This window comes from Aquila chrysaetos, chromosome 12 (assembly GCF_900496995.4).
Source record: "Aquila chrysaetos chrysaetos chromosome 12, bAquChr1.4, whole genome shotgun sequence".
Taxonomy (NCBI): domain Eukaryota; kingdom Metazoa; phylum Chordata; class Aves; order Accipitriformes; family Accipitridae; genus Aquila; species Aquila chrysaetos.
In genome coordinates, this window is record NC_044015.1 from 1,272,396 (window position 1) to 1,295,087 (window position 22,692).

The 22,692-nt window shown below is 68.2% G+C and overlaps 3 protein-coding genes across 3 annotated transcripts; 2 read left to right on the forward strand and 1 right to left on the reverse strand.

The window, feature by feature from the left end:
- The first annotated feature begins 371 nt into the window (after positions 1-371).
- Positions 372-9,320, forward strand: FCHO1 (FCH and mu domain containing endocytic adaptor 1). The gene is given in 32 exon segments (XM_041128064.1): positions 372-520; positions 1,228-1,317; positions 2,122-2,213; positions 2,298-2,372; positions 2,477-2,618; positions 2,721-2,873; positions 2,979-3,083; positions 3,355-3,453; positions 3,561-3,657; positions 3,818-3,862; positions 3,959-4,031; positions 4,137-4,158; positions 4,250-4,304; positions 4,396-4,574; positions 4,671-4,695; positions 4,790-4,852; positions 4,947-4,989; positions 5,117-5,208; positions 5,317-5,402; positions 5,404-5,487; positions 5,489-5,945; positions 6,180-6,232; positions 6,234-6,299; positions 6,406-6,511; positions 6,589-6,700; positions 6,806-6,884; positions 6,886-6,962; positions 7,593-7,725; positions 7,856-8,055; positions 8,260-8,324; positions 8,439-8,603; positions 9,035-9,320. Coding segments are annotated over 31 exon segments (3,093 nt in total). The 5' UTR covers positions 372-520; positions 1,228-1,290; the 3' UTR covers positions 9,058-9,320.
- Positions 9,321-9,407: 87 nt separating this feature from the next.
- Positions 9,408-11,871, forward strand: B3GNT3 (UDP-GlcNAc:betaGal beta-1,3-N-acetylglucosaminyltransferase 3). The gene is made up of 2 exons (XM_030032248.2): positions 9,408-10,233; positions 10,408-11,871. The coding sequence occupies exon 2, from the start codon at positions 10,513-10,515 to the stop codon at positions 11,539-11,541; it is 1,029 nt and encodes a 342-aa protein (XP_029888108.1). The 5' UTR covers positions 9,408-10,233; positions 10,408-10,512; the 3' UTR covers positions 11,542-11,871.
- A 797-nt stretch (positions 11,872-12,668) lies between these two features.
- Positions 12,669-21,402, reverse strand: JAK3 (Janus kinase 3). The gene is given in 26 exon segments (XM_030032219.2): positions 12,669-13,041; positions 13,135-13,245; positions 13,375-13,492; positions 13,572-13,744; positions 13,913-14,037; positions 14,166-14,355; positions 14,613-14,752; positions 14,832-14,982; positions 15,638-15,789; positions 15,865-16,003; positions 16,382-16,515; positions 16,610-16,694; positions 16,776-16,907; positions 17,001-17,122; positions 17,529-17,715; positions 17,986-18,097; positions 18,343-18,392; positions 18,394-18,501; positions 18,589-18,711; positions 18,799-19,081; positions 19,186-19,331; positions 19,950-20,061; positions 20,188-20,311; positions 20,415-20,505; positions 20,507-20,628; positions 21,048-21,402. Coding segments are annotated over 25 exon segments (3,339 nt in total). The 5' UTR covers positions 20,621-20,628; positions 21,048-21,402; the 3' UTR covers positions 12,669-12,924.
- Positions 21,403-22,692: the final 1,290 nt, after the last annotated feature.

The following is a 22,692-nucleotide window of genomic DNA, read 5'->3' on the forward strand; positions in this document are numbered from 1 at the left end:
GGCGCGGGGGGGTCCTGGGGTGGCCCTGCAGCAGCCCAGTGGGATGCTGTGCCCCCCCCCCCCCCCCCCCCCCCCCCCCGGCCACCATCACCCCCCCCCCATGCCCCCCATCCCGCTCGGGGACTCGGTGGCCGCTGCCACCTCCGGGACTTTGGCCGGCGGCGATGGGGCGGCGGGTTCATGGTGTCTGCGGCCGCTCGTGACTGGTGGCGGGTCGGGGTCCGGCCAGGCCCTGAACCCCCCCCCCCCCCCCCCAACAATGTCTGCCCCCCCCCCCCTTCCTCAGCCCCCCCACTTCCCCTCCAGCCTAACAGGGGGAAGCTGGGGAGGCCGCGCTGAGCCCGCCCCGCTCGTGACACAGGTGGCTCAGCCTGTGCAGAGGGACTGTCGGATCCAGGGGGGGCCGGGAGCGGGGTTTGGGGGGGCTGCGGCGTGCCCTAACCCCTTTCTCTCTCCCCCCCAGGCCCCCAGCACGCCGAGGATGATAGGGGGGGCCCCGCGAGCCCCCCAGCAGCCCAGGGTGAGTGGGGCCCCCCCCCTCCGTCACGCCAACCCCCAGCCATGCACAATTTTTTGGTTTCCTGTTTTCCTCCAGCGCGTGATGGGGAGCGAGGCCTGGGGTGGCGGGGGGGCACAGCCTTGGGGGAGCACAACCTGGGGGGGGGTCACAGCCTGGGGGTCCCCCCTGCTGAGTGCTGGGGGGGGCTGCTCCAGTGGGTGACCCCTGCAACGGCTGGGTGCGTTTGGGGTTCAGGCAGGGTGGGGTGGGGCGGGCGGACACCTGGGTCCCCGTTTTTGGGGGCAAAGGGCTCCCCTGGGTGGGGAGGGGGCTGGTGTATGGGGGGGTGCTTTTGGGGGGCTGGGGGCCGCCGGCACAGCCGGGTGCGGGAGCAGCAGCCGCCGCCGCCGTGCAGCAACCGCTCATTTATTATTTAGCTGCGTATCTGGTGTCGGGCCCAAGCGCCGCCCCGGCGGCCCCCCCCCGGACCCTCGGCCCCCCCCCCCCCCCCCGGGGTGCATGTACACCGTGAGGAGGGGGCCACGGCGGTGGCGGCGGCAGGCACGGGGGAGCCTGCGGTTTCCATGGCCACAGGGCTGCGCTTTGCTGGCAAAACCGATAAATACCGGTGTGCAGGGTGCAGGCGTGGTGCGTGTGTGGGGGGGTCTCTGCCGAGCACCCCCCCACACCCACCCACCCACCCCAGTAAGGGCCAGGTGTGTCCCCAGGGCGCCGGGAGCTGAGCTGTGGGTCCCCGCGTCGCCGTCGTGTCCCCCCCCCCCAACTCCAAGATGTCCTACTTCACCGAGCACTTCTGGGTAAGCCTGGACCCCCACCCATGGGTGCCCCCCACCCGCCGGGGCTCGCTGCAGAGCGGGCCCCCCACCCCCGGGGGGGGAGGTTCGTTGCCGTCGGTAATTTTGCAAGGCCAGACGCCTCCGTTAACGCTGCAAATTAATTGCTGAGGGAAAGGAGAGGGGGAAGCGACGGGTGCGGGTACCCGTGGGTCCCACGGCCGCGGTGCCGTCCTTGTGTCCCCCCCCCCCTCCACGGGGATCCCCGTCCCGGCACCGCGGGGGGAAGTCGGCAGCGCCGCGGGGGCCTGAAGCGTGTCCGGTGCTTCCTGGTTCGTCTCTGCCAGGGTCTGGCAGCTGCCTGCACCTTCCCCTTCCCTCTGCCTCAGTTTCCCCTCCGGTTTGGGTCACCGGCACCCCCAGCCTGGCCCAGTGCTGGGGTCACGCTGCTGGGGGGGGGGGGGGGGGGGGAAGCCACCCCCGTGTGCTACGGGGGAGCGGGCAGCACCCAAAATAGCACCCGGCGTCAGGGCTCAGCCCACCCCTTCCTGCTCTGCTCACCCCGTCCGGGGCCCCCCCCCGGCGGGTTCTGGCCGGCACCGCCCTGGCAGGGGTAGGGGGGGTCCACACCCCCCCCCCCATGCATGGGGGGTCCGGGCCACCGTGCATCGTTTGGGGTGTTTTCACCCCAAATGGTGCTTTGTGCCGTGGCCGGCTGGTGCTCCCGGCGGTGGCACCGGTCCCGGGGGGGGGGGTCTGGGTGGGGGTCCCTGGGTGCCCACGCCACGGGGTGCTGGGTTTTGGGAGCTGAGGGTGGTCCCTGGCCAGGGCGAGAAGAACCACGGCTTCGACGTGCTCTACCACAACATGAAGCACGGGCAGATCTCCACCAAGGAGCTGGCCGACTTCGTCCGCGAGAGGTACTGGCGGGGGGGGGGGGCGACCAGGGGGGTCCCCGGCATCGCCGGACTCCGTCCCCAGCGCCCCCTCCCCGCTGTCCCCAGGGCTGCCATCGAGGAGAACTACGCCAAAGCCATGGCGAAGCTCTCTAAGATGGCCACCAACGGGACCCAGCTGGGGTAAGCGGGGGTCCGGGGGGGGGTTCCGGAGCACCCTGAGCTGGGGGCACGGGGGGGATTCTGCTCATCCCTCCCCGTGTCCCCCCCCCCCCCTCCCCGGCCAGGACCTTCGCGCCGCTCTGGGAGGTTTTCCGCATCTCCTCGGACAAGCTGGCCCTGTGCCACCTGGAGCTGATGAAGAAGCTGCACGACCTCATCAAGGAGATCTCGCGCTACGGCGAGGAGCAAGGCCGGGTGCACAAGAAGGTACCGCGTCCCCACCCCGTCCTCCCCCGCCGTACCGCAAATCCCCCCCCCCCCTCCCTGCCCACCCTCCTCTGTGTCCATCCCCCCCCCACCCCTACCCAGTCCAAGGAGGAGGTGTCGGGGACGCTGGAGGCCGTCCAGCTGCTGCACGGGGTGGCCCAGCTGTTGCCCAAGTCCAAAGAGAGCTACCACAGCAAGTGCCAGGAGTACGAGCGGCTCCGCAAGGAGGGCACCAGCCAGAAAGAGATCGACAAGGTGAGACCCCGACACGTCCGTCCCTGTCCCGCCACCCCGGCGATGGTCCCTGTCCCCCCCACCCACCCACTTCGACCGGCTCATGCCGACCGCTTGGTCCCGCAGGCAGAGCTGAAGTCCAAGAAGGCAGGCGAGGCTCTGCGGCGGGCGGTGGAGAAGTACAACGCTGCCCGGGCTGATTTCGAGCAGAGGATGCTGGATTCGGCCATGGTGGGCAGCGCCGGGGTGCGGGCAGGAACGGGGCTTGTACAGGCGCCGCTCGGGCTCCCGGTGCCGGCTGCGCGGTGCAGCGGCGGCACGGGGCAGGCTGGTCCTTGGGGACGTGCCAGAGTGGCTGAGCCCCCACTTGCCTGGGCTTGCCACCCCCTGGGGACATGCCACCCTTCCTAAGCCCCCTTCCCTGTCCCCACGCTGACCCCTGGGGACATGCCACCCTGGCTAAACCCCCCCCCCCCTTTATCGTCCCCCCCCCTGCCCCCAGCGCTTCCAGGAGGTGGAAGAAGCCCACCTACGCCACATGAAGGGTCTCATCGGCTCCTACTCGCACTCCGTGGAGGACACCCACGTCCAGATCGGGCAGGTGGGTCCCCGGGGGGGTGAACAATGATGGGGACAACCCCGAGCCATCCATTCCCCCCCCCCCCCGCCTTTATTCTGAGTGTGATGTCCCCCCCACTTTTTTACCAGGTGCATGAGGAATTCAAGCAAAACGTGGAAAACATCGGCACCGAGATGCTGCTGCGGAGGTTTGCCGAGAGCAAGGGCACAGGGCGAGAGCGGCCAGGTGAGGTTGTAGGCAGCATCCCGGTGGGCTCCCCCCATTTGCACGAGGGCGATGCTCCCCCTCATCGCACAAGGGCTTTGCCCTCGTGCGAGGAGGGGGAGCATCGCCCTCGTGCAAGGACGGAGCCACGACGCTGGGCTGATCCCGCTCTCGGTGGCAGGAGCGTTGGATTTTGACGAGTACCGGCTGGCCCCAGCGCAGGAAGGCAAGTACGTCTGCATCCAGCAGCCCCACGCCGGGGATTTAGGGGGTGTGGGGGGGGGCTGCTCACCGCTCTGTGCCCCCCCCCCGCCCTCCCCAGGACCCAAGAGGAGCCGTAGTAAAGCTTTCCGTATCCCTGGGTTGAGCCGTAAGGAGAGGGATCGTGATGCTGTGTAAGATCCCCCTCTCCGCGTCCCCGCGTCCCTGCATCCTCGCATCCCTGGATCCCGCATCCCTTCCCCGCTTTGGGATCTAACCCTGCCCCTGTCGTTCCCCAGGGAATCCCCAGATGCCGAGGTGGTGAGTATCCCAGTGCCAGCCCTGGGGCTGTTTTTTTTTTCCATACTGGGAGGACTGGGGAGCGAGCGCCTCTCCGAGCATCTCCCCGCAGGGCTGCCCGGAGGTGGATGAGGACGGGTTCACCGTGCGCCCCGACGTCACCCGCAGTATCCTTGTACTGGAGTGGGGGGTGTGTGTGATTTTTGGGGTGTCCGAGGTGGGGTCCGAGCACGGGGTGTTGCCTTGACGGGGGCTCAGCCGAGGCGGAGAACCACGTCTGTTCCTCCAGCGACTCCGACTACGACGAGGATGAGCCCCGCAAATTTTACGTCCACATCAAGCCGGTGCAGCCCCGGGAGGCGGCTGGCAGCGCTGAGGCCACCATGGAGCAGCTCAAGGCCACAGTGGGAAACCTCATCCTGCCCCCCAGCATTGGGGTGAGCCTCGGGGAGGGGGGGACACACGATGGGGGGTGCGGTGTCCCCAGGGACCGTGCCAGGGCCAACTGACCCCCCGTCCCCGTTCTCTTGCAGGGCACCGTCAAGCGACAGTCGTCCCGTAAGTGCCACCCTGGGGGCTCAGCGTGGCCACGGCTGGGGGGGGTCCCTGGGTTCTGTGTCCCCTAACGCTGCCCGTCCCTGACTCTCCGCAGGGCACGTGGCATCTCTGACCCCGGCTCCGAGCGACGCAGACCCCGAGGGGACGCTGGCAGCGGGTGAGATTGCGCTGGGGGGTCCCGGGGATGCGGGGTCCCGGGGATGCGGGGGACAGTGGCTCTGCAACCCCCAGCGCGTCCCTTGTCCCCGCAGGTGACAGTGCAGGGAGGGGGTGCCCGGCGGCGCAGGCGAACAGGTACGGGGCAGGGAGGGAGCGGGGTGCTGTGGGGTGGTGCACCCCGTGCTGCCACCCCTGAGCCCCCCCTCCTTGGGAGGGGTCCCGGGGGGCACTGAGCCACCCACCCTCTCTGTCCCCGGCACAGCGGCCCCGGGAAAGCCCCTCCGGACACGGTGCCCCCCGCCGCTCTCTTCGGGCCCCCGCTGGAGTCGGCTTTCGAAGCGGAGGATTTCCCGGGTGAGGATTTGGGCGGTTGGGGAGGATGGAGAGGGCGGGGGGAACCCCGGCATCCAGGGTGCTGTGGCCCCCTGCCCTTATAGCACTGACACGGGGGTCTCCCCGCAGCCCCCCGTGCCTACGTCCTCACCTCCTCCTCCTCCCCCTTCTCCTCCTCCTCCCCGGAGAACGTGGAGGACTCGGGTTTGGACTCACCCCTCGCACCCCGCGCCCGGACCCTCGCCGGACTCGAGACCCTGGACCCCGCAGCCGGGGACGCCGCAGAGCCCCCTCCCCAAGCGGAACGGCCCGCCGGACCCCCCCCCCGCCGCCGCCACCACCGCCCGTCACCCGGGACCCCGGTGCCTGGGTGCCACGGCCCCGCAGCCCCGCCGGCCGCCTCCCCGAGCCCCCCGGCTTCGCCGTCTTCAGCGGCCCCGGGGCCGAGGGGCTCTGGGAGGATGTGGGGTCAGCGCCATGGGGACGCAGCCGCTGCCCCAGCGGCCCGGCGACCCGCGAAGCCCCCTCGCCTGACCCTTTTGGGGAGCCCCCGCCATGGGTCAGACCCCGCAGCCCCAGCGGGGACCATCCCTCTCTGCCCTGTCCTTCCTCCAACTCGGCCTCCTCCTCCTCTTCTTCCCCGGCCCCCCCCAGCGGGGGGGAGTCCTCCAGCCCCTCTCCATGGACCTGCCAAGGGTCCGGGACGAGGCTGACCGAGGGTGGCATGCCGGTGGCTCCCCTGCCGCAGCCTGAGCCGGGTGAGTGGCAGGGGTGAAGGAGCTGCCCTGCCTTACCCTTAACTCTGACCCCCTCCGTTACCCTTAACTCTGCCCCCCCTAGCTGGGTGCAGGGTCTCACCCAGCCCCAGCTCAGCTGAGAACGGGGCTGAGACCTGCCAAACTCATGGCACTGGTGAGACCCTGTTGGAGCCCCCCTGGGGGAGCCCTGCTGTGGTGGGTCTCTCCTCACCCTGCATTTGTGCCCCCCCTCAGATGCTCTCCCTGCCCGGCCCAGTGCGACCCCCCGAGAGGTCCCGCTCGTGGCCCCCCCCTCGCCGTTCCCGCACGAAGAGGCCGGCGGCCGGCCCGGCTGCAGGCAGCAACACCGACCTGGTGCGTGGCTGGAGAGGCGGTGGGGGGGGAGCGGGGTGGGCTGCGGGACCACCATGGTGGGGGCCGGACCCAGGACCCCCCCTCCCAACGCCGTCTTGCCTTGCAGTCGCGCTCGCTGAGCCCCTCGCCCTCCTGGAGCTGCGGCCCCTCGCACTCGGCGCCCGCCAGCCTGGGCGAGCGGGGCTTCTTCGCCGTCTCCCAGCCGGCGCTCGGTGGGTCCTGGGAGGCTGGGGAGGGGGGTCGTGGGGTGGGGGTCCCATCCGGGCTCTGACACCGTCTGTCTCCCCAGGGCTGTCGCGGGGTCCCAGCCCCGTGGTGCTGGGCTCGCAGGACGCGCTCCCCGTGGCCACCGCCTTCACCGAGTACGTCCACGCGTACTTCAAAGGGCGCGATGCCGACAGGTACGGGGGTCCCGGGGGGGGTCGGGGGACTCCCCCTCTCCCCCAGTCGCTGCGTCCTGCCTGGGGCATCCGCTGACACCCCCCCCCCCGGCCTGTCCCCGGCAGCTGCCTGGTGAAGGTGACGGGGGAGCTCACCATGTCCTTCCCCGCCGGCATCGTCCGCGTCTTCAGCGGGAGCATGGCCCCCCCCGGTGCTCAGCTTCCGCCTGCTCAACGCCGGTGCCATCGAGCAGTTCCTGCCCAACGCCGAGCTGCTCTACAGGTGCGGGGACGCGGCGGTACCGCGGCGGCGCCGGCTGCACGGGGATGCCTGGGCAGGCTGGCAGCCGGGGGATGCGGTGGTGGGGAGCTGGTGTTGGGGTGCAGGGGGAGCCTGGGGGATGCAGGGACCTTGGGAGGCGGTGGATGCGGTGATGGGGAGCTGGTGTTGGGGTGCAGGGGCTGCCAGGGGTGCCCAGGCATCTGGGAAGCGGTGGATGCAGTGACAGGGAGCTGTGTATCGGGGTACATGGGGTACCTGGTTTCCTGGGATGCTTGGACATCCTCGGGAGCCGGTGGATGCAGCGATGGGGAGCTGGGTACCGGGGCACAAGGGGTTCCTGAGGTTCCTAGGGGGTCTGGACATTCTCGGGAGCCGGTGGGTGCAGCGATGGGGAGCTGGGTACCGGGGCACAAGGGGTTCCTGAGGTTCCTAGGGGGTCTGGACATCCTCGGGAGCCGGTGGATGCAGCGATGGGGAGCTGGGTACCGGGGCACAAGGGGTTCCTGAGGTTCCTAGGGGGTCTGGACATTCTCGGGAGCCGGTGGGTGCAGCGATGGGGAGCTGGGTACCGGGGTGCCGGGTTTCCCAGGGTGCCCAGGCACCGCTGCTGCTCTGACCCCATCCCCGCAGCGACCCATCCCAGAGCGACCCCAGCACCAAGGACTTCTGGCTGAACATGGCAGCACTGACCGGGCACCTGCAGAAACAAGCGGAGCAGAGTCCGGCCGCTTCCTACTACAACGTGGCTCTGCTCAAGTACCAGGTGAGCCCTGGGGAGGAGGTGGGGAGAGCTGGGACCCCCGGGTCCCCTCACCCAGCTCCTGGGGGTAGGAGGGTCTCGGTGCCCCCCTGAACCATCCCCAAACCCCCCCCCCCCCCACCACCACCACCAGTTTTCGCGGCTGGGCCCCGGCTCGGCACCTCTGCGGCTGTGCGTGCGCTGGGACTGCTCGCCGGGCGCCACGCGGGTCAACGTCGAGTACGGCTACAACGCCGGCGCGCTGGCCCTGCCCGTGCCCCTCGCCAACGTCCACGTCCTGCTGCCCGTGGACGAGCCCGTCGCCAACCTGCGGCTGCAGCCCGCGGCCAGCTGGTAAGGGGGGGGGGAAACACAAGACCAGGGGTCCCAAACCACCCCCCCACCCCGGGGTGGGAGAGGGGGACCCTGAGTTGGGAAACGGAACGGGGGTGCTGATGGGGTGAGGAAGGCAGGGAGGTGGGAAGAGGGGGGAGATGGGGTAGAGCGGGGTGGGCTTTAGGGGTCTGGGGGCTTGGGGACATGCCCGTGTCCTGGCAGGAACCTGGAGGAGAAGAGGCTGCTCTGGAGGCTGCTGGACATCCCCGGTGCCCCGGGGCAGGGAGGTGAGGCTGCGCCCGCCCTGCTCGGAGGGTACGGGGCAGGGGAGCAGGGTCCAGACTCGGCCCCCACAGAACAACCCCACCCCCCCAAGAAAACCCCTGTGCTGTTCCCCCCAGGCTGCGGCCGGCTCTCGGCTAGCTGGGAGCCCCTCTGCGGGCCCAGCAAGCCCAGCCCCGTGGCTGCCCAGTTCAGCAGCGAGGGCAGCACGCTGTCGGGCGTCGAGGTGGAGCTGGCGAGCGCCGGGTACCGCATGTCGCTGGTCAAGAAGAGGTTTGCTACAGGTACAGCTGGCGGGGCCCGGGGGTGCAGGGTCCCCTCCCCACGGCCCTGGGGGGGGTGCAGGGTCCTCTCCCCATCCCCTGTGGCCCCAGGGTGCACAGGGTCCCTTCCTTGGGGTGCATGGGGTCCTTTCCTTTCCCTCCCGGGTGCATGGGTTCCTTTCCCTGGGGTGCATGGGGTCCCTTCCCCAGGGTGTACAGGGTCCCTTCCCTGCTCCCCATGGCCCTGGGGTGTATGGGGTCCCCTCCCTACCACCCCAAGCTCCATACCCCCCTTAATGGGCGATGCCCCACGGCGATGCCCAGCCCGGGGAGGGTGCGGATAACTCAGTTCAGGGCCGGCATTGAGCCCTGGCCACTCGGTGATGCCCTTCCTCATGCCAGGCATGTGCCCTCCATCCTCGCAGCCCCTCCTCACCGCCTTTCCTCCGCAGGGATCTACCTGGCAGGGTCCTGAGCCACCTCCCACCGGACCCTCCGAGCCCCCCGGGCTTCCCCCTTGGTTGTGTGAACTTGAAACACTGGATGGAGGCCGGTTGCGGAGGGGGTGCCGCTGGGTGGGAGCCCCCCTCCTTCTCCTTCTCCTTTCCCTCCGGCTCCCCGCTCCATGGCTGTCACCGCGTCGTCTCCTGCTGCCCGGCGGCCGGTCCCCTCCGTCCTCCCCTGTGCTGTGAAGGGAGCAGGAGCTGCTCTTTTATTAAACACTTTATTTTCTAATAACCCCCCCGCCGGCTCCCGCCTGCCTCCTGCCGTGACGTCCATCCCCGGGGCCTCCGGGCCTCTCCTTGGAAACGGGGCTCAGCCGATGTGCCGCGGCTCCCCGGGGGCTCTGGTGCTGCGGGGCTGGGGGAAACCGAGGCAGGGAGCCGGCAGCGCTTTGCCGATCCCTTTCCTTGCGCCCGTGGGTGCTGCTGCCCCACCTGTGGCAGGTAGACGGGCAAAAAGGGGTGGGCGGACAGACGGACGGGTGGCCTCGCAGAACCTGGCAGGGGGACAATCCCTGCAGGAGATACCTGTGCCGCTGGGGCTGCCGCGCTCCCGGCTCCGGGAGAGGTGCGGTGCGAGGATGGCCCCAAGCTGGCTCTGCAACAAGGTACCGGGGGGGGGGTCCAGGGGGGGCTCACAGCTCTTTGGGGTGCAGCAGGGTCCATGCCGGCACTCCTGGGCACTGGGACGGTGCCACCGCCTTGGGTAAGGGCTGGATGGATCTGTCCCTGTCCCGCTGGGCTCTGCGCGGTGCCGGTGGGCGAGCGGCAGCCGGGGTCTTGCCAGGGTCCCCGTGTGCTGCCCGGGGGAACTCCTGTCCCGGTGCTTCATCTCTGAGGGTGAGGGCTGCTCGCAGCAAATCCGGGTGGGCTCCTTGCACCCGGGACCACCCTGCCACCTCCTCCCTACGCCTTGAGCCAGCGGGAACTCCTCGGGTATCCCTTGTGCAGCCTTGCTGGCCATCCCCAGGTTTCGGGGCTGCACCCTGTGTTTGCTCTCCCAAAGGAGAACGGCCTGGAACCGGTGGTTTATTGCACTCTTTGGGTCTGCTGCACGTTTCCCACCGCAGCTGGAGGAGTCAGATGCTGCCCTGCACCCAAGGGTGCCCTGCCCAGCCTGAGCCCTCCCTGCGGTTGCCTGCGGCACGGTGCGACCGTCTGGTGCGGGGAGATCGCCCCGCTCCCCTCTGCGTGCCGGGAGCTCCGTGGTCCAGCTCCGCAGGGAAGGATGCCGTGCCCCAGCTTGGGGCATCTCTCTGGGTGTGGGTGCCCGGGGGCTGCAGGGAGGACCGGTGCCAAATCCTGCTCCCCGTCTCTTGCAGAGCACGTCCCCGCGGTGCTACAGGCTGGAGCTGTGGGGTCTGGTCGCCGTGGGGCTCCTGGGGCTCGGCTACCTGCTCTACCATGTTGACCAGCTGTGGCCCAGCATGGTCCCTGAGGGCAGCACCCTCCCCAGCCCCCGGGCAGCCCCCAGGCTCCCCCCGCCCCGGGCTCTGCCCACCCCTGCCCCGTGCGTGGCCAATGCCTCGGTCCACAACATCTCCGGCTTCGCCAAGCTGCCCGGCCACGTGCAGGACTTCATGCGGTACCGGCACTGCCGGTCCTTCCCGGCGCTGCTCAACATCCCCGGCAAGTGCGGGGGGCCCGAGGGGTCCCCCAACATCTTCCTCCTCTTGGCCATTAAGTCATCACCGGTGAACTACGAGCGGCGGGAGGTGATCCGCAAGACCTGGGGGCAGGAGAAGACCTTTGAAGGAGCCTTCATCCGCCGAGTCTTCCTTGTGGGGGTGGCCCCCAGCGCCCAGGATGCCAAGAAACTCAACTGGCTTCTGCAGCTGGAGCAGCGGGAGCACGGGGACGTGCTGCAGTGGGGCTTCAGGGACACCTTCTTCAACCTGACGCTGAAGCAGGTGCTTTTCCACGCCTGGCTGGAGGAGCACTGCCCCGGCGTCCGCTTCATCTTCAACGGGGACGACGACGTCTTCGTCAACACGGACAACGTCGTCCGCTTCGCAATGGGCGTCCAGGAGCAGCACCTCATGGTGGGGCAGCTCTTCGTCAACAACAGCCCCGTCCGGCTCCAGCGCAGCAAGTACTTCGTGCCCACGCAGCTCCTGGCCTCCGACCGCTACCCGCCCTACTGCGGCGGCGGCGGGATGCTCATGTCCGGCTTCACCGCCCGTGTGATTTCCCGGGAGTCGCGGGACGTCGAGCTCTTCCCCATCGACGACGTCTACCTGGGCATGTGCTTGGAGAAGGCAGGGCTGCTGCCCGCTTCCCACGCTGGCATCCGGACCGTGGGCGTGGGGGTGCTGGCCAACACCGACCCCTTCGATCCCTGCTACTACCGGGAGCTGCTGCTGGTGCACCGCTTCGCGCCCTACGAGACGGCGGTGATGTGGCAGGCCATCCACGAGCCCCAGCTGCTCTGCGGCAAGAGGGCGAGCATCTTCTAGGGCGGCCGAGGAGGACTGAGAGCCAGGATGAAATACTGGTGCAAGCTGAGGGCTGCTCGGGCTGTGGCTTTCCCCAGATTCCTGGTAGCTGCAGCTCTGGGGGGGACCCCAGGGCCGACCCCCCCTCTCCAGCGTTGTCCCACCAGGAGGGCAGAGAATTGTCTGTGATGCTGAGCCCTGGCTCCCACCCTGGGGACTGCTACGTGCCACCATGCACCCATCCTGCCCTTGGCCCCTTTCTGCCTGGTTTTTACCCCAAATCTGCCCTCCCGTGGCCAGGGGACCCCTGAGGCACTGGAGGGAGAATAAACGAACCCGTGTTGTTAATGAGGGCATGGGTTCTAGAGCCTTCCTGGAGGACGGGGGTTCAGGGACGACGAGGCTGGCGTGAGGGGGATCATGGGCTTAGGGTGGGAGCAAGGGGAACCCCTGACCCCACTGGGGTGGGTGTTTACCCCCAGAGAGGGCCCTGCCCCAGGGGGTCCCTCTGCAGAGCCCCCAAAATCTCTGTGCTGTCCCCAGTCCCGTGAGCAGGCTGGGGGGGACAAGCTGCAAGGTGGGTGATGACCCTCAGCGGAGACGGCCCTGGGAGCAGACGGTGCTGTGCCGTGCCATGCCATGCCAAGCCATGCCGCAGGCACGTGCCAGGCTCAGGGCCGTGGGAGGAGGATTTAAGCAGTGGGCGAGGAGCAAAGCCCAGCAGGATGATGCTGTGGCCACAGCTGCTACCTGCCCAAGCCTCGGGGTGCTGTGCCGTGGGTGCCATGCGGTGCTGGGTGCTGGCAGCCATTGTGGCAAAGCTAGTTTAGGGGCTGTATGGGCATGTGAGGTCATCCACATCCTCGTGGCCTCGTGTGGGGGTACCCACTGGAGCCACCCCCCGCCCCGGGGAAAGCCTGCGGTGAGTGCCGAGCCTGGGACCCCCTTGCCGGGATGTCCCGTGGGCACCCTCACCCCTCCCCGCTCTCTCCCAGCCAACGTCCCCCAGCAGCTCCACAGTGACCAGACCCCCGTGTGTCTCCCCCCCGTGTCCCCTCTCCCCGTGCATCCCCTCTCATTTCACCCCAGCTGGCAAATTTACCAAACTTTACCAGAAAATGGCCAAATCCCACCGTGGCGTGGGCGGCGACAGGCAGAAGGGGGGTTTAATACAAGCAGCATCGCACGGGAGGGGGGGGGGGTCTGCCTGCCATGGGGGGAAGCAGAGCAGCATTGCACGGCGGTGGGGTTGATGGGGACCACAACCCCCCCCATGCTGCACCCCTCCGCTGGCACCGCAGCCGTTAAGGCACGTTGAAGCATCGCTGCGGCCGTGTGTCCGTCCGTCACCGCCTGGTGCTGGGGAGGAAGGTGGGTGGCCGGGGTCCCAGTGGCCCAGGGTGGCTACCCACGGGCTTTGCTCCGGCCGTCCCGCAGCGCCTCGATCTTGGGGGCCAGCTCCCCAAAGGTGGGTCTGGCAGTGGGGGTGAAGGACCAGCAGCTCAGCATCAGCGTGTAGATCTGGGAAACAAGGGACAGGGATGTCAGGGGAGCGGGGTGACCCCCGGGACCCCCCCTCCCCGGGACCCCCGCCAGCCCGGGCAGGGGTCTCACCTCCACAGGGCAGCCGGCCGGCACCGGGAGACGCCGGTTGTCCTTGAGGAGCTCCAGCAAGTGGCAGATGATCTGTGCCGCCTTCTCGGCGCCCATCATGCGAAGGAATTCCTGCAGGCACAGGGATGGCTGTCAGCGCGAGGCCACCGTAGCCGGAGACGGGGTCTCATCCTGAAGGTAATGGGTCCGGGGTGGGGGCAGTGGGACCCCAGCCCCGGCGGGGAGAAGGGGGGGTCTCACCTCTGAGGGGCTCTTGCTCTTGTTGCTGTAGGTGAAGAGCTCGTAGAGGAGGACCCCAAAGCTCCAGATGTCTGATGCCCGGGAGAAGACGTTGTCCGCCAGGGACTCGGGTGCGTACCTGCCGGCAGGAGGATGCTGAGCGCCGGATCCAGCCAGGCCGGCAGCCCCATGTGCCCCCCGCTTAGTGCCACCCTCACCAGAAGACAGGACTCTGGCCGGGCTCCTGCACCACGTAATAGTCCTTGTCCTGCGGCAGCAGTTTGGCCAGCCCGAAGTCCCCGATCTTGACGTGGGTCTCGCTCTCCACCAGGATGTTCCTGCTGGCCAGGTCCCGGTGCACGCAGCGCTGCGCTCCCAGGTACTCCATGCCCTATGTGGGATGCAGCCGCTCGCTGGTGCTGGGACCCAGCAGCATCCCCAGGAGCTCATCCCAGCTGGACCACGACCCCCTGGGTGAGCTGTGGCATTGCTCCATCCCCATCTGTCCCCGTCCTCAGAAGAGCAGGACCCTCTTTGCTGCCGACCCTCGCGGTCCCACCTTGCAGACCTGCCAGGCGTAGAGGAGCAGAGTCCTGTGGTCCAGGCGGGGCTGGTTCTTCTGCAGGTAGTCCCGCAGGCAGCCGTTGGGCAGGTATTCCATCACCAGCCGCAGCCCACGCCGCCCTGCACACACATCCATCACCCGCCGGCCGGGATGCGGGCAGAGCCGGGTCCGGGTGTGCAGGCAGCATCACTGCGGAGAGCCCTGCCTGCTCCCTGCCCGCTCCCTGCCCCACGCCGTCCGTGCTCACCCCGGCTGTAGCAGACGCCTCGGTACTGTACGATGAAGTCGTGCTGCAGCGAGTGCAGGATCTGGATTTCCCTCTCGAAATCCCGCAGCTCCTTGGCCGAATCCTGCTGCAGCTTCTTCACTGCCACCAGCTCGCCAGTGCTGTCGCCCAGAGGGTCGTAGCGGCACAGTTCCACGCTCCCAAAGTTGCCCTGGCCAGGGAGAGCAGGGTGGGGATGCAGGATGCTGGGGTGTCTCGGGGGGGTGGGATGTCTCAGAGACCCCCACTATGTCCCCGGCCCCTGGTCCCCCTCCCAGATCCCACAGATGAGGCCATGGGCACAAATCAAGCGGTTCTTAGCTTTGGAGGGCAAAGCATCCCCCCATGAGCAGGGGATGTTTCATGTCCCAAAATGCAGGTAAGGGGGGGGTACTCTTGGGGGACAGGGCCCCCTCTGCCCCCCCTCACCTTGCCCAGAAGCGAGATGTACTTGAGGTGCCGCTCCTCAAAGTGCGTGGGGTCCTGGCACATGGTGAGGGGCTCATACCCCCAGAAACTGTCCCGGAGCGTCACGTCCGTGGGCGACAGGTCCGAAAGCAGCTCATAATCTGGGGGAGGTAGGTGGTGAGGGCACTGGGGGGGGATGGAGCCTGTCCCCCCCCACACACACACCATCCCAGGGCTCACCAGAGGTGATGAGGCTGTTGAGGTCCCGGATGAGGGCGCGGAAGCAGGGCCGGCGGCGGGGCTGGTAGTCCATACACTGCGCAACGAGCGTGGCCAGCTCCGTCCACTTTGGTGCGGGGAGCTGGAGGTTGCTCTGGTAGAAATCCAGCTTCTAGGAGGGGGTAGGAGAGGGTGCTGGGGATGGCTGTGAGGTGCCTGGCCCTGTGCCCCCCCCCCCCCTCCAAGCAGCTCCCGAACAGCCCCCACACTCCTCACCAGGCTGTGCAAACCCCTCGCCCTGAGCATCACCCAAAGGCTGCAGGACGTTAAGTTACTGCCCGTCCCTGTGGCACTGGACCCCGCGGCCGTCTCCACCGTGCACCGGGACTGGGGGGCTCCAGAGCCCTGCGAGACCCCGGCTCCAGGTGCCCTGGCTGCCCATCTCCCCCCAGTGATGCCCCTTTTCCAGCGTGACCTGGGTCACCAGAACCTCTGGCCAGCAGAGAAATCCTGGGGTGGGACAGGCAGCCCATGGTCTTCTCCGGGCAGTGGGTGAGTGAGCAGAGCCCAGGTGTAGCAGGATGGGGCAGGAGGGTTGGGATGCAATGGGATGGGGCAGGAGGGATGGAATGCAATGGGATGGGGCAGGAGGGATGGGATGCAATGGGATGGGGCAGGAGGGATGGGGCAGGAGGGTCAGGATGCAGCGGGATGGTGCAGGAGAGTCGGGATGCAATGGGATGGGGCAGGAGTGATGGGATGCAGCAGGATAGGGCAGGAGGGATGGGGCAGGAGGGTCAGGATGCAGCGGGATGGGGCAGTCTCACCTTCTGGGGCTCCAGCAGGCTGACGGGCATGTTGCCACCGCTGAAGATCTCCCAGAGGGTCGCCCCAAAGCTCCACTTGTCAGCCGGCAGCGCCAGGCTCTTGGGGTCACTGAGGCACTCAGGGGCCACCCAGGGGATGCGCTCCACCAGCACTGGGGACAGGGGGACGGCCTCGCTCAGCACCCGCCGGGGGGGCCTTGCCACCCCAGGTCAGCCCAGGCACTTACTCTCCTTGGCCAGAACTGTGATGCTGACTCCGGGGTCGTTGAGCTTGATGAAGGGGGGGCTGCCGCTGGCCACGTCCCCCTCCCGGGTCAGCAGCACCTTCTTAGCGGAGACGTTGCCGTGGGTGATTTTCTTGTCCTCCTGGGAAGGGGAGAAGGACCAGGACCGTCAGCGCAGCCCCGGCCCGTGGGGCAGCCCCACGCACGGGGCTGAGCCGATGCCAGCCAGGGTGAACCAACAGGGATGCGTGGTAGCCATGGGGATGCGGATGCATGGGAGTCGTGGGACACGGCTGCGTGGGGGCCGTGGGACATGGATGCACAGGTGCTGAAGGATGCAGATGCACAGGAGCCACAGGACATGGATGCATTGGAGCTGCAGGACACGGATGGTGCAGGACACTGCAGGGAGCCGTGGCATAAGGACACGGGAGAGCTGTGGGATGCTGACACGCAGGAGCTGCAGGACATGTGGACCGTGGGACGCGGATGCTCGGTGCCGTGCCAGCAGCCGGCTCACCAGGTAGTTGAGGGCGTACGCCAGCTGCTTGGCCACCTGCAGCTTCCAGCTCGTCGTCACCTTGCCCTCGCCTTGGTTCTTCTTCAGGTAGAGGTCCAGGGGCCCGTACCTGACGTACTCCTGCACCATGATACCTGCGGGGGAGACGGTGCAGGCAGGTCCGGCGTACGCCCTCCCGGCATCGTGGCCGTGGCATCGCGGTGCCTGGCGAGGGGGACGGGCACTCACTGTCCTTCCCAAGGCTGACGCCGTGCAGCAGGACCAGGTGCTTGTGGGAGAGCTGGCTCATGATGCTGGCTGCCTCCAGGAAGGACTGGGAGCGGGGAGAGGCTGGCTCAGGGGGGGGCCATCGGGACCCCCTGGTGCCGGGTTGTGGGGGCTGCTGTCGCCTCACCTCAGAGCAGTTGCGGTGGCTGCCGTCCATGACCTTGAGCACAACCTCGGTCTGGTAGTACCCGTCCTCCTCCTGGTCCCGCTTGATGCCCTTGTAGATCTGGGTGAAGGAGCCCTGGCCCAGGCTCTCGCCCTGCCGTGAGAAGGGGGATGCTGGCGGGGGGGGGGGGGGGGCCCTGCCCACACACCCCGTCCCACCGGCACCCCAGGTCCCCCCCCCCCATACCCGCGTGAGGCTCTGGGGATCGATCTTGTGGAACATCATCTGGTTGAGGCTGCGGCGGGGGGCAGCGGGGGAGCCGGGGGGCTGGGGGCAGCCGTTCCGCACGATCAGCAGGTTGGACTTCTCTGGGGGGGGGGGACCTGCCGTGAGGGGCGGCCGGGGCAGGCTGTGCCCACACTGTGACCTCACAGAGCCCGCTCCGTGATGCCACATAGCCCGCTCTGCGATGTCACACAGCCCGCTCTACGATGACACAGCCTGCTCTGTGACACCATATAACCCGTTCTACGACATTGCACAGCTCATTTTTGTGACGCCGCGTAGCCTGCTCCATGATGCCACGCAACCCACTCTGTGACGACAAACAGCCCTCCCTGTGCTCTCGCATAACCCGCTCTGCGACCTCATACAGCGTGCTCCGTGGTGGCACGCAGCCTGCTCCGTGATGTCACCCAACCCGCTCGGTGACGTCACGCCGCCATGGGGGTGCGCAGCCCTGCCCGGTCCCCCGCCGCGGCGTGGCGGTGTCACCTTTGGGCAGAGGTGGGCAGCAGGCAGCCAGGCGCATGCGGGCACCCTCTGCCTGCAGCCCGCAGCGCCCGTAGGTGCCCAGCAGCTCCCGCAGGCTGCAGAACCGCCGGGCCACCCCCGAGAGCCAGAAGTTCCCGTCCTCGTCCCTGCGGATCAGGCAGCGCTTGTAGTCCTGGCCAGAGGGGGTCTGCGGGGCGAGAGCCAGGCTCAGCGGCGTGGGGGTCTCCCCGGGAGCCCCCCCGAGTCCCTCCTGCCCTGCGGGTGCCCGCAGCAGCCCCAGGGTTGTGCCCGTCCCAAAGGGCCATCGACGGTGGCACCGTCCCTGCGAGCGCCAGGTCTCAGCCCTGCGTTTCCCTCCCTGCTCCCGGTGACACCGGCAGCGCCCGGCACGGAAGCCTGCGCCGTGCTGCGCGGTGCCGGCACCCTGGTCCCCAGCCGGTGCCGGTGCCGGTCTCACCTCGGCGCAGACGGTCAGCAGGTAGCTGTCGAAGTCCTGCGGGCTGCGGCGCAGCAGGTACAGCCCCGGGCAGCTCCCCGCCGTCTTCAGTTTTTTCACCGCAAACTCGGAGCTGAGAACCGCAGGGCTGGGTGAGGCGCAGCGTGGTCCCCCTCGGGGAGACCCCGGGGACCCCCCTTGCTCACCATCCACCACGGTCTCCCCAAACCCGGTGGGCACCAGGGTGGCCCGAGCATCACCTGCCCAGCGGGCAGGATGGGGACCGGTGCTTGACGCCCTTGTGGCTCCTACCCAGGTGATTTCTTCCCCCATCACCCGTGGGTTGAGGATGGGGATGGGGGGGGTCCCAGCACGCACCTGATGGGCCCATGGCACTGGTTCTCCATGTCCTCCAGGAGCCGGGGGGGGGGCCACCTCCTTGCAGAAGTAGTGGTGGGCGTCCGCCGTCAGACGGTAGTAGCCGTCGATGAGAGCCACGAAGGAGCGGGCTTCCCGCAGCGTTGGGAACTCCACCTCCTGGAGCCAAGCCGGGGGGGTCAGCCCCATGCCAACCCCGGCCCCCCCCCCCACCGGGGCTCCTCCCACGGCCCCCCCCCCGCTCACCAGCACCCGGTTGTCCGTCTTGGTGAGGGTGACGATGCGGTTCTCCACGGGGCCACCCTCCCGGCTCGCCTGCTTGATGCTGATGTCGGCGATGTCGGGGAAGTCGCAGAAGTGCTGGCGGCTCTGTGGGGGACACCACCGGGGATGGTCTCTATGCCCTCCATCCATCCCACCATAGGACCCCCCTCCGGCGCAGCCGCCCACCCGCACCTCGGAGCCGCCGCAGCTCCAGGAGATGCCGCTCTCGCCGGCCACGTGGATGACGATGTCCGCGGCAGAGCCGGGCGAGCGCACGTGGAAACTCTCCTCTGCCCAGCGTCGCTGCAGCCGCTCCAGGTCCAGCAGGTACTTGAGCTTCAGGTAGCGTCCGTCCGTCTGGCAGCCGCCGATCTTCCGCAGGGATTTGCTGAAGCGGCGGCGGATGCGCTTGCGGGTGAGGAAGCTGTGCTGCTGGATCTGGCACCGCAGCTGCTCGGGGATGCAGGATTTGTAGCTGCCAGGGATGGGGAGGTGAGGCAGCGGTGGGTGCCGAGCTGTCCCCAGAGACGCTGGGCTGTCCCCATGGGTGCTGGGCTGTCCCCACGGCCCCCAGCTTACCTGACGTGGCTGAAGACCTCGTCGGGGCTCTGCCGCTTCTCCTTGGCGATGCGCAGCATGTCCAGCACGGCCAGGCTCAGGCACTCCTCCTGCGTGGGCAGGCTCAATGCCATCGCCACGCGTCCCCCGATGAAATCGCTGCGGGACTGGGGAGGGTGCAGGGGCTGGGTGTGGGGGGGGGTCCGCACACTGGGTGCGTCTCCTGCCCGGGGGTGCTGCAGCCAGGAGACTCAATGCACCCCAAGACCCCCAGTCCATGCATGAGCCTGTGGCAGGTATCATCCCCCCCTGGCTAACAGGAGCTTCTAGGATGGCCCCTACTGACCCCCCCATCATGCTGGGCTGGCTGTGGGGTGGCTCTGGCCCCAGCCCTGTGCCCCAGTGCCCATGTGAGTCACATCCTGCCCCGGCTCTGGTTTCCTGCTGCTGCCTGGGGGACAGTGGAGCCGGCTCCATCCCTGGGGCATGCAGCACCCCGGGGACACAGTGACCCCCCCATCTCAACACCTTGGGGTGCCCCATGCCCGGCACGGGATGCTGGAGAGCGGCTCCAGCCAAGCTGGGCAGCAGGACCCACATCCCGCAGATGTCGTGGCCAGAGGCCAGTGGGTGCTGGAGGGGGAGGAGGAGGGTGGCATGGCCCAGGGCAGTGAAGGGCATCGCTGCACTGAGGTTAACACATATCATGCACCCAAGAAGCCACACGGGACCCCACCTGTGGCCCCAGGTGTTGGGGACAGAGATGCCAGCCTGGCAGGGCTCACCTGGGCAAAAAGGTAATCGATGACGGGGTAGTCCAGGATGGGGCTGGCCCGGTCGTTCAGCAGCTGGAAGCGGTGGGACTGTCCCAGCCCGCACCAGTTGGGGAAGAAGAACCTGACGGGGAAAGTGGAGGGGGTCTCAGCGCCGCGTTCCCCCATCGTGCACAACCCCTATCAGCCATCAGAGACTCCCCAGGGAGCCAGGCTGGAGCTGGGACAGCCGCGTCCCCGCGGGCTGTACCTGATCCTGTACACCACGACCTGGCTGCAGGAGTCATCGACGGTGAAGAGGTGGTTGGGGGGGAACCAGCAGCTGAGATCCTCGGTGGCCAGGGCGAAGAGCGGGTGGCAGACGGGCAGCACGCCTGGGGACAGAGCGGTGCTGTGACCCCCCCCACCGACGACAGGCACGGCCAGGACCCCGAGCTCACGGCCGGTGCCCCGAACCCGCCGGCGGTCGATGCTCACCGCAGGCTTTGGCGGCATGGATGCACAGCTCCTCGGCCGTGTACTCGCCGAAGGTGAAGGTGAGGATGCCGGCGGTGGTGCCGGGGGGGGCTGCGCGGGGTGGGTGCCCGGTGGTACAGGTAGACCTGGAGGGTACCGGTCTCGGCAGAGGAGAGGCTGCAGGAGCGCTCCCCGATCAGCGGGGTGTCCTCACCCAGCGGGGCCATGGCGGGTGCTGCAACAATGCGAGGCGGGGGGATCAGCACCGGGGTGCTGGTGGCACTGTCCCCCCCCAGTGTGACCCCCCCACGCGGGGCAGGACCTTGCCCCATGCGTGCCCTTCCCCATGCGTTTTCCTTGGCATTGTCCCTGGGGTAAAACCCCGCAGCCAATCCTGCAGCATCTCCAGGGCTGGGCTCAGCTCTTCCTGGGAAGGATGAAGGGGAAACTGAGGCACACAGCCGTTTCTCCGGGCTTGTGGATAAATCCACGCTCCCCAGCCTGTCCCACGGCCGCTCCTCCTCGCCAGCCGGCCCAGGGCTGAGCGCCCGTGCCCCGCATCTCTCCCAGGTGTGGGCAGGGAATGTTCGGCTCCATCCCCGTGCCCGGCTGGGCTGGCCGGACCCTGCGAAGCCCCCCGTGCCGGTGTGGTACCTGCTGCCGTGCCGGCGGCCTCGTTGGCACCCGTCTGCTCCGGCCCCCGGGGAGCGGGTCCCAGGCAGCGGGTCGGGGTTCCTGGGCTGCGTAGGTGGCTGCTCGGAGGCTGCGAGCGAAGGGCAGCGTCAAAAAATCCCCTCGGTGACTTCCTTCCTGCCCACAGCCTCCTCGGCGGGTGGCTTCCGGACGAGGGAGGGGGCACGGGGCTGGGGGGGGGGCCGAAAGGAACCGCCCCAGGGTGCAGGGACCAGCTGGGGAGGGGGTAAGGGGCAGGGAGCCCTAGGCACCCCACTTGGTGCTGGGCACCCCAATGGACCCGGGCACCTTGCTGGTTCTGCCACCTCCCGGTGCTGTGGGTAGCGCCGTGTTTTGGGTTTGTGTGGTGGGGGGGGGTTGGTAGCAGGGGAGGGGGCTGCTCCTGGGAGAAGCTGCTCGAAGCTTCCCCGGCTCCAAGTCGGACCCGCCGCTGGCCAAGGCTGAGCCCATCGGTGACGGTGGTAGCGCCTCTGGGAGGACAGATGTAAGAAGTGAAACTTGCAGCGGGGAGTGGGACGTGAGAGAAACCCCTGTGCAGATACTGAGGTCAGTGAAGGAGGGGGAGGAGGTGTGGCAGAGGAGGGGATGCCCCCCAAGTTGGCTGTGACTCCACGGGAAAGTCCGTGCTGGAGCAATCTGTGCCTGAAGGACTGCAGCCCATGGGAAGGACCCATGCCAGAGAAGTTCGTGGAGGACTGTCTCCCATGGGAGGGACCCCACGCCGGAGCAGGGGAGGAGTGAGGAGTCCTCCCCCTGAGGAGGAAGGAGCAGCAGAGACAATGTGTGATGAACTGACCCCAAGACCCATTCCCCGTCCCCCTGCACTGAGGAGGTAGAGAATTTGGGAACGGAGTTGAGCCGGGAAGGAGGGAGGGGTGGGGGGGAAGGTGTTTTGAGATTTGGTTTTACTTCTCATTATCCTTGGTTTGATTTGATTGGTAGTAAATTAAATTGATTTTGTTTTTTCCCCAAGTTGAGTCTGTCTTTTGCCCGTGACCGTAACTGGTGAGTGATCCACCCTGTTCTTGTCTCAACCCACAAGTGTTTCTTTATATTTTCTCCTCCCCATCCCATTGGGGGGGGGAAGGAGTGAGCCAGCAGCTTCGTGGTGCTTTGTTGCCGGCTGAGCTGAAACCACAACACGTGGGACGGGCGACGCTCTGCCGGGACATCCCAGTCCTCATCCTGTCCCACCCCACTGCGTAGGGCGAGGGGCTGGGTGCTGCTCGCACACCCCTACCCCACTCCCGCACCCCATCGCCGGGACCCTCCCCGCCCCACTCACGGCCCCGCCGGGACGGGCTCAGCCCCTTCGCCCCCATCCTGCCGCGGCCAGCCCAACCCTGGGGTGCCACCGGTGCTGCCGTGGGGCTGGGCCCACGCCTGACCCCGGTGCCGTGCAGCTTCGCACGCACCCGCTGGCGGATGTGGCCGGGCTCAGCAGCCGTCGCTTATTGTTTTTTTCCCCTTTCTGCTGCTCTAACCAGCTCGGCAAGGAGGCAAAGCCAGGGGCGAGGCAGGGAAGGGGGTCCTGCCCAGCCCTTTCCCCAGGGACGGGTGTTGGGGACGAGGCCACCAGGGCTGGAGCCAGACCCCGGGGACCAGA

Bases quoted from the DNA above. Each gene is read 5' to 3' on its own strand.
- B3GNT3 (XM_030032248.2), top strand. From the start codon at position 10,513: ATGGTCCCTGAGGGCAGCACCCTCCCCAGCCCCCGGGCAGCCCCCAGG.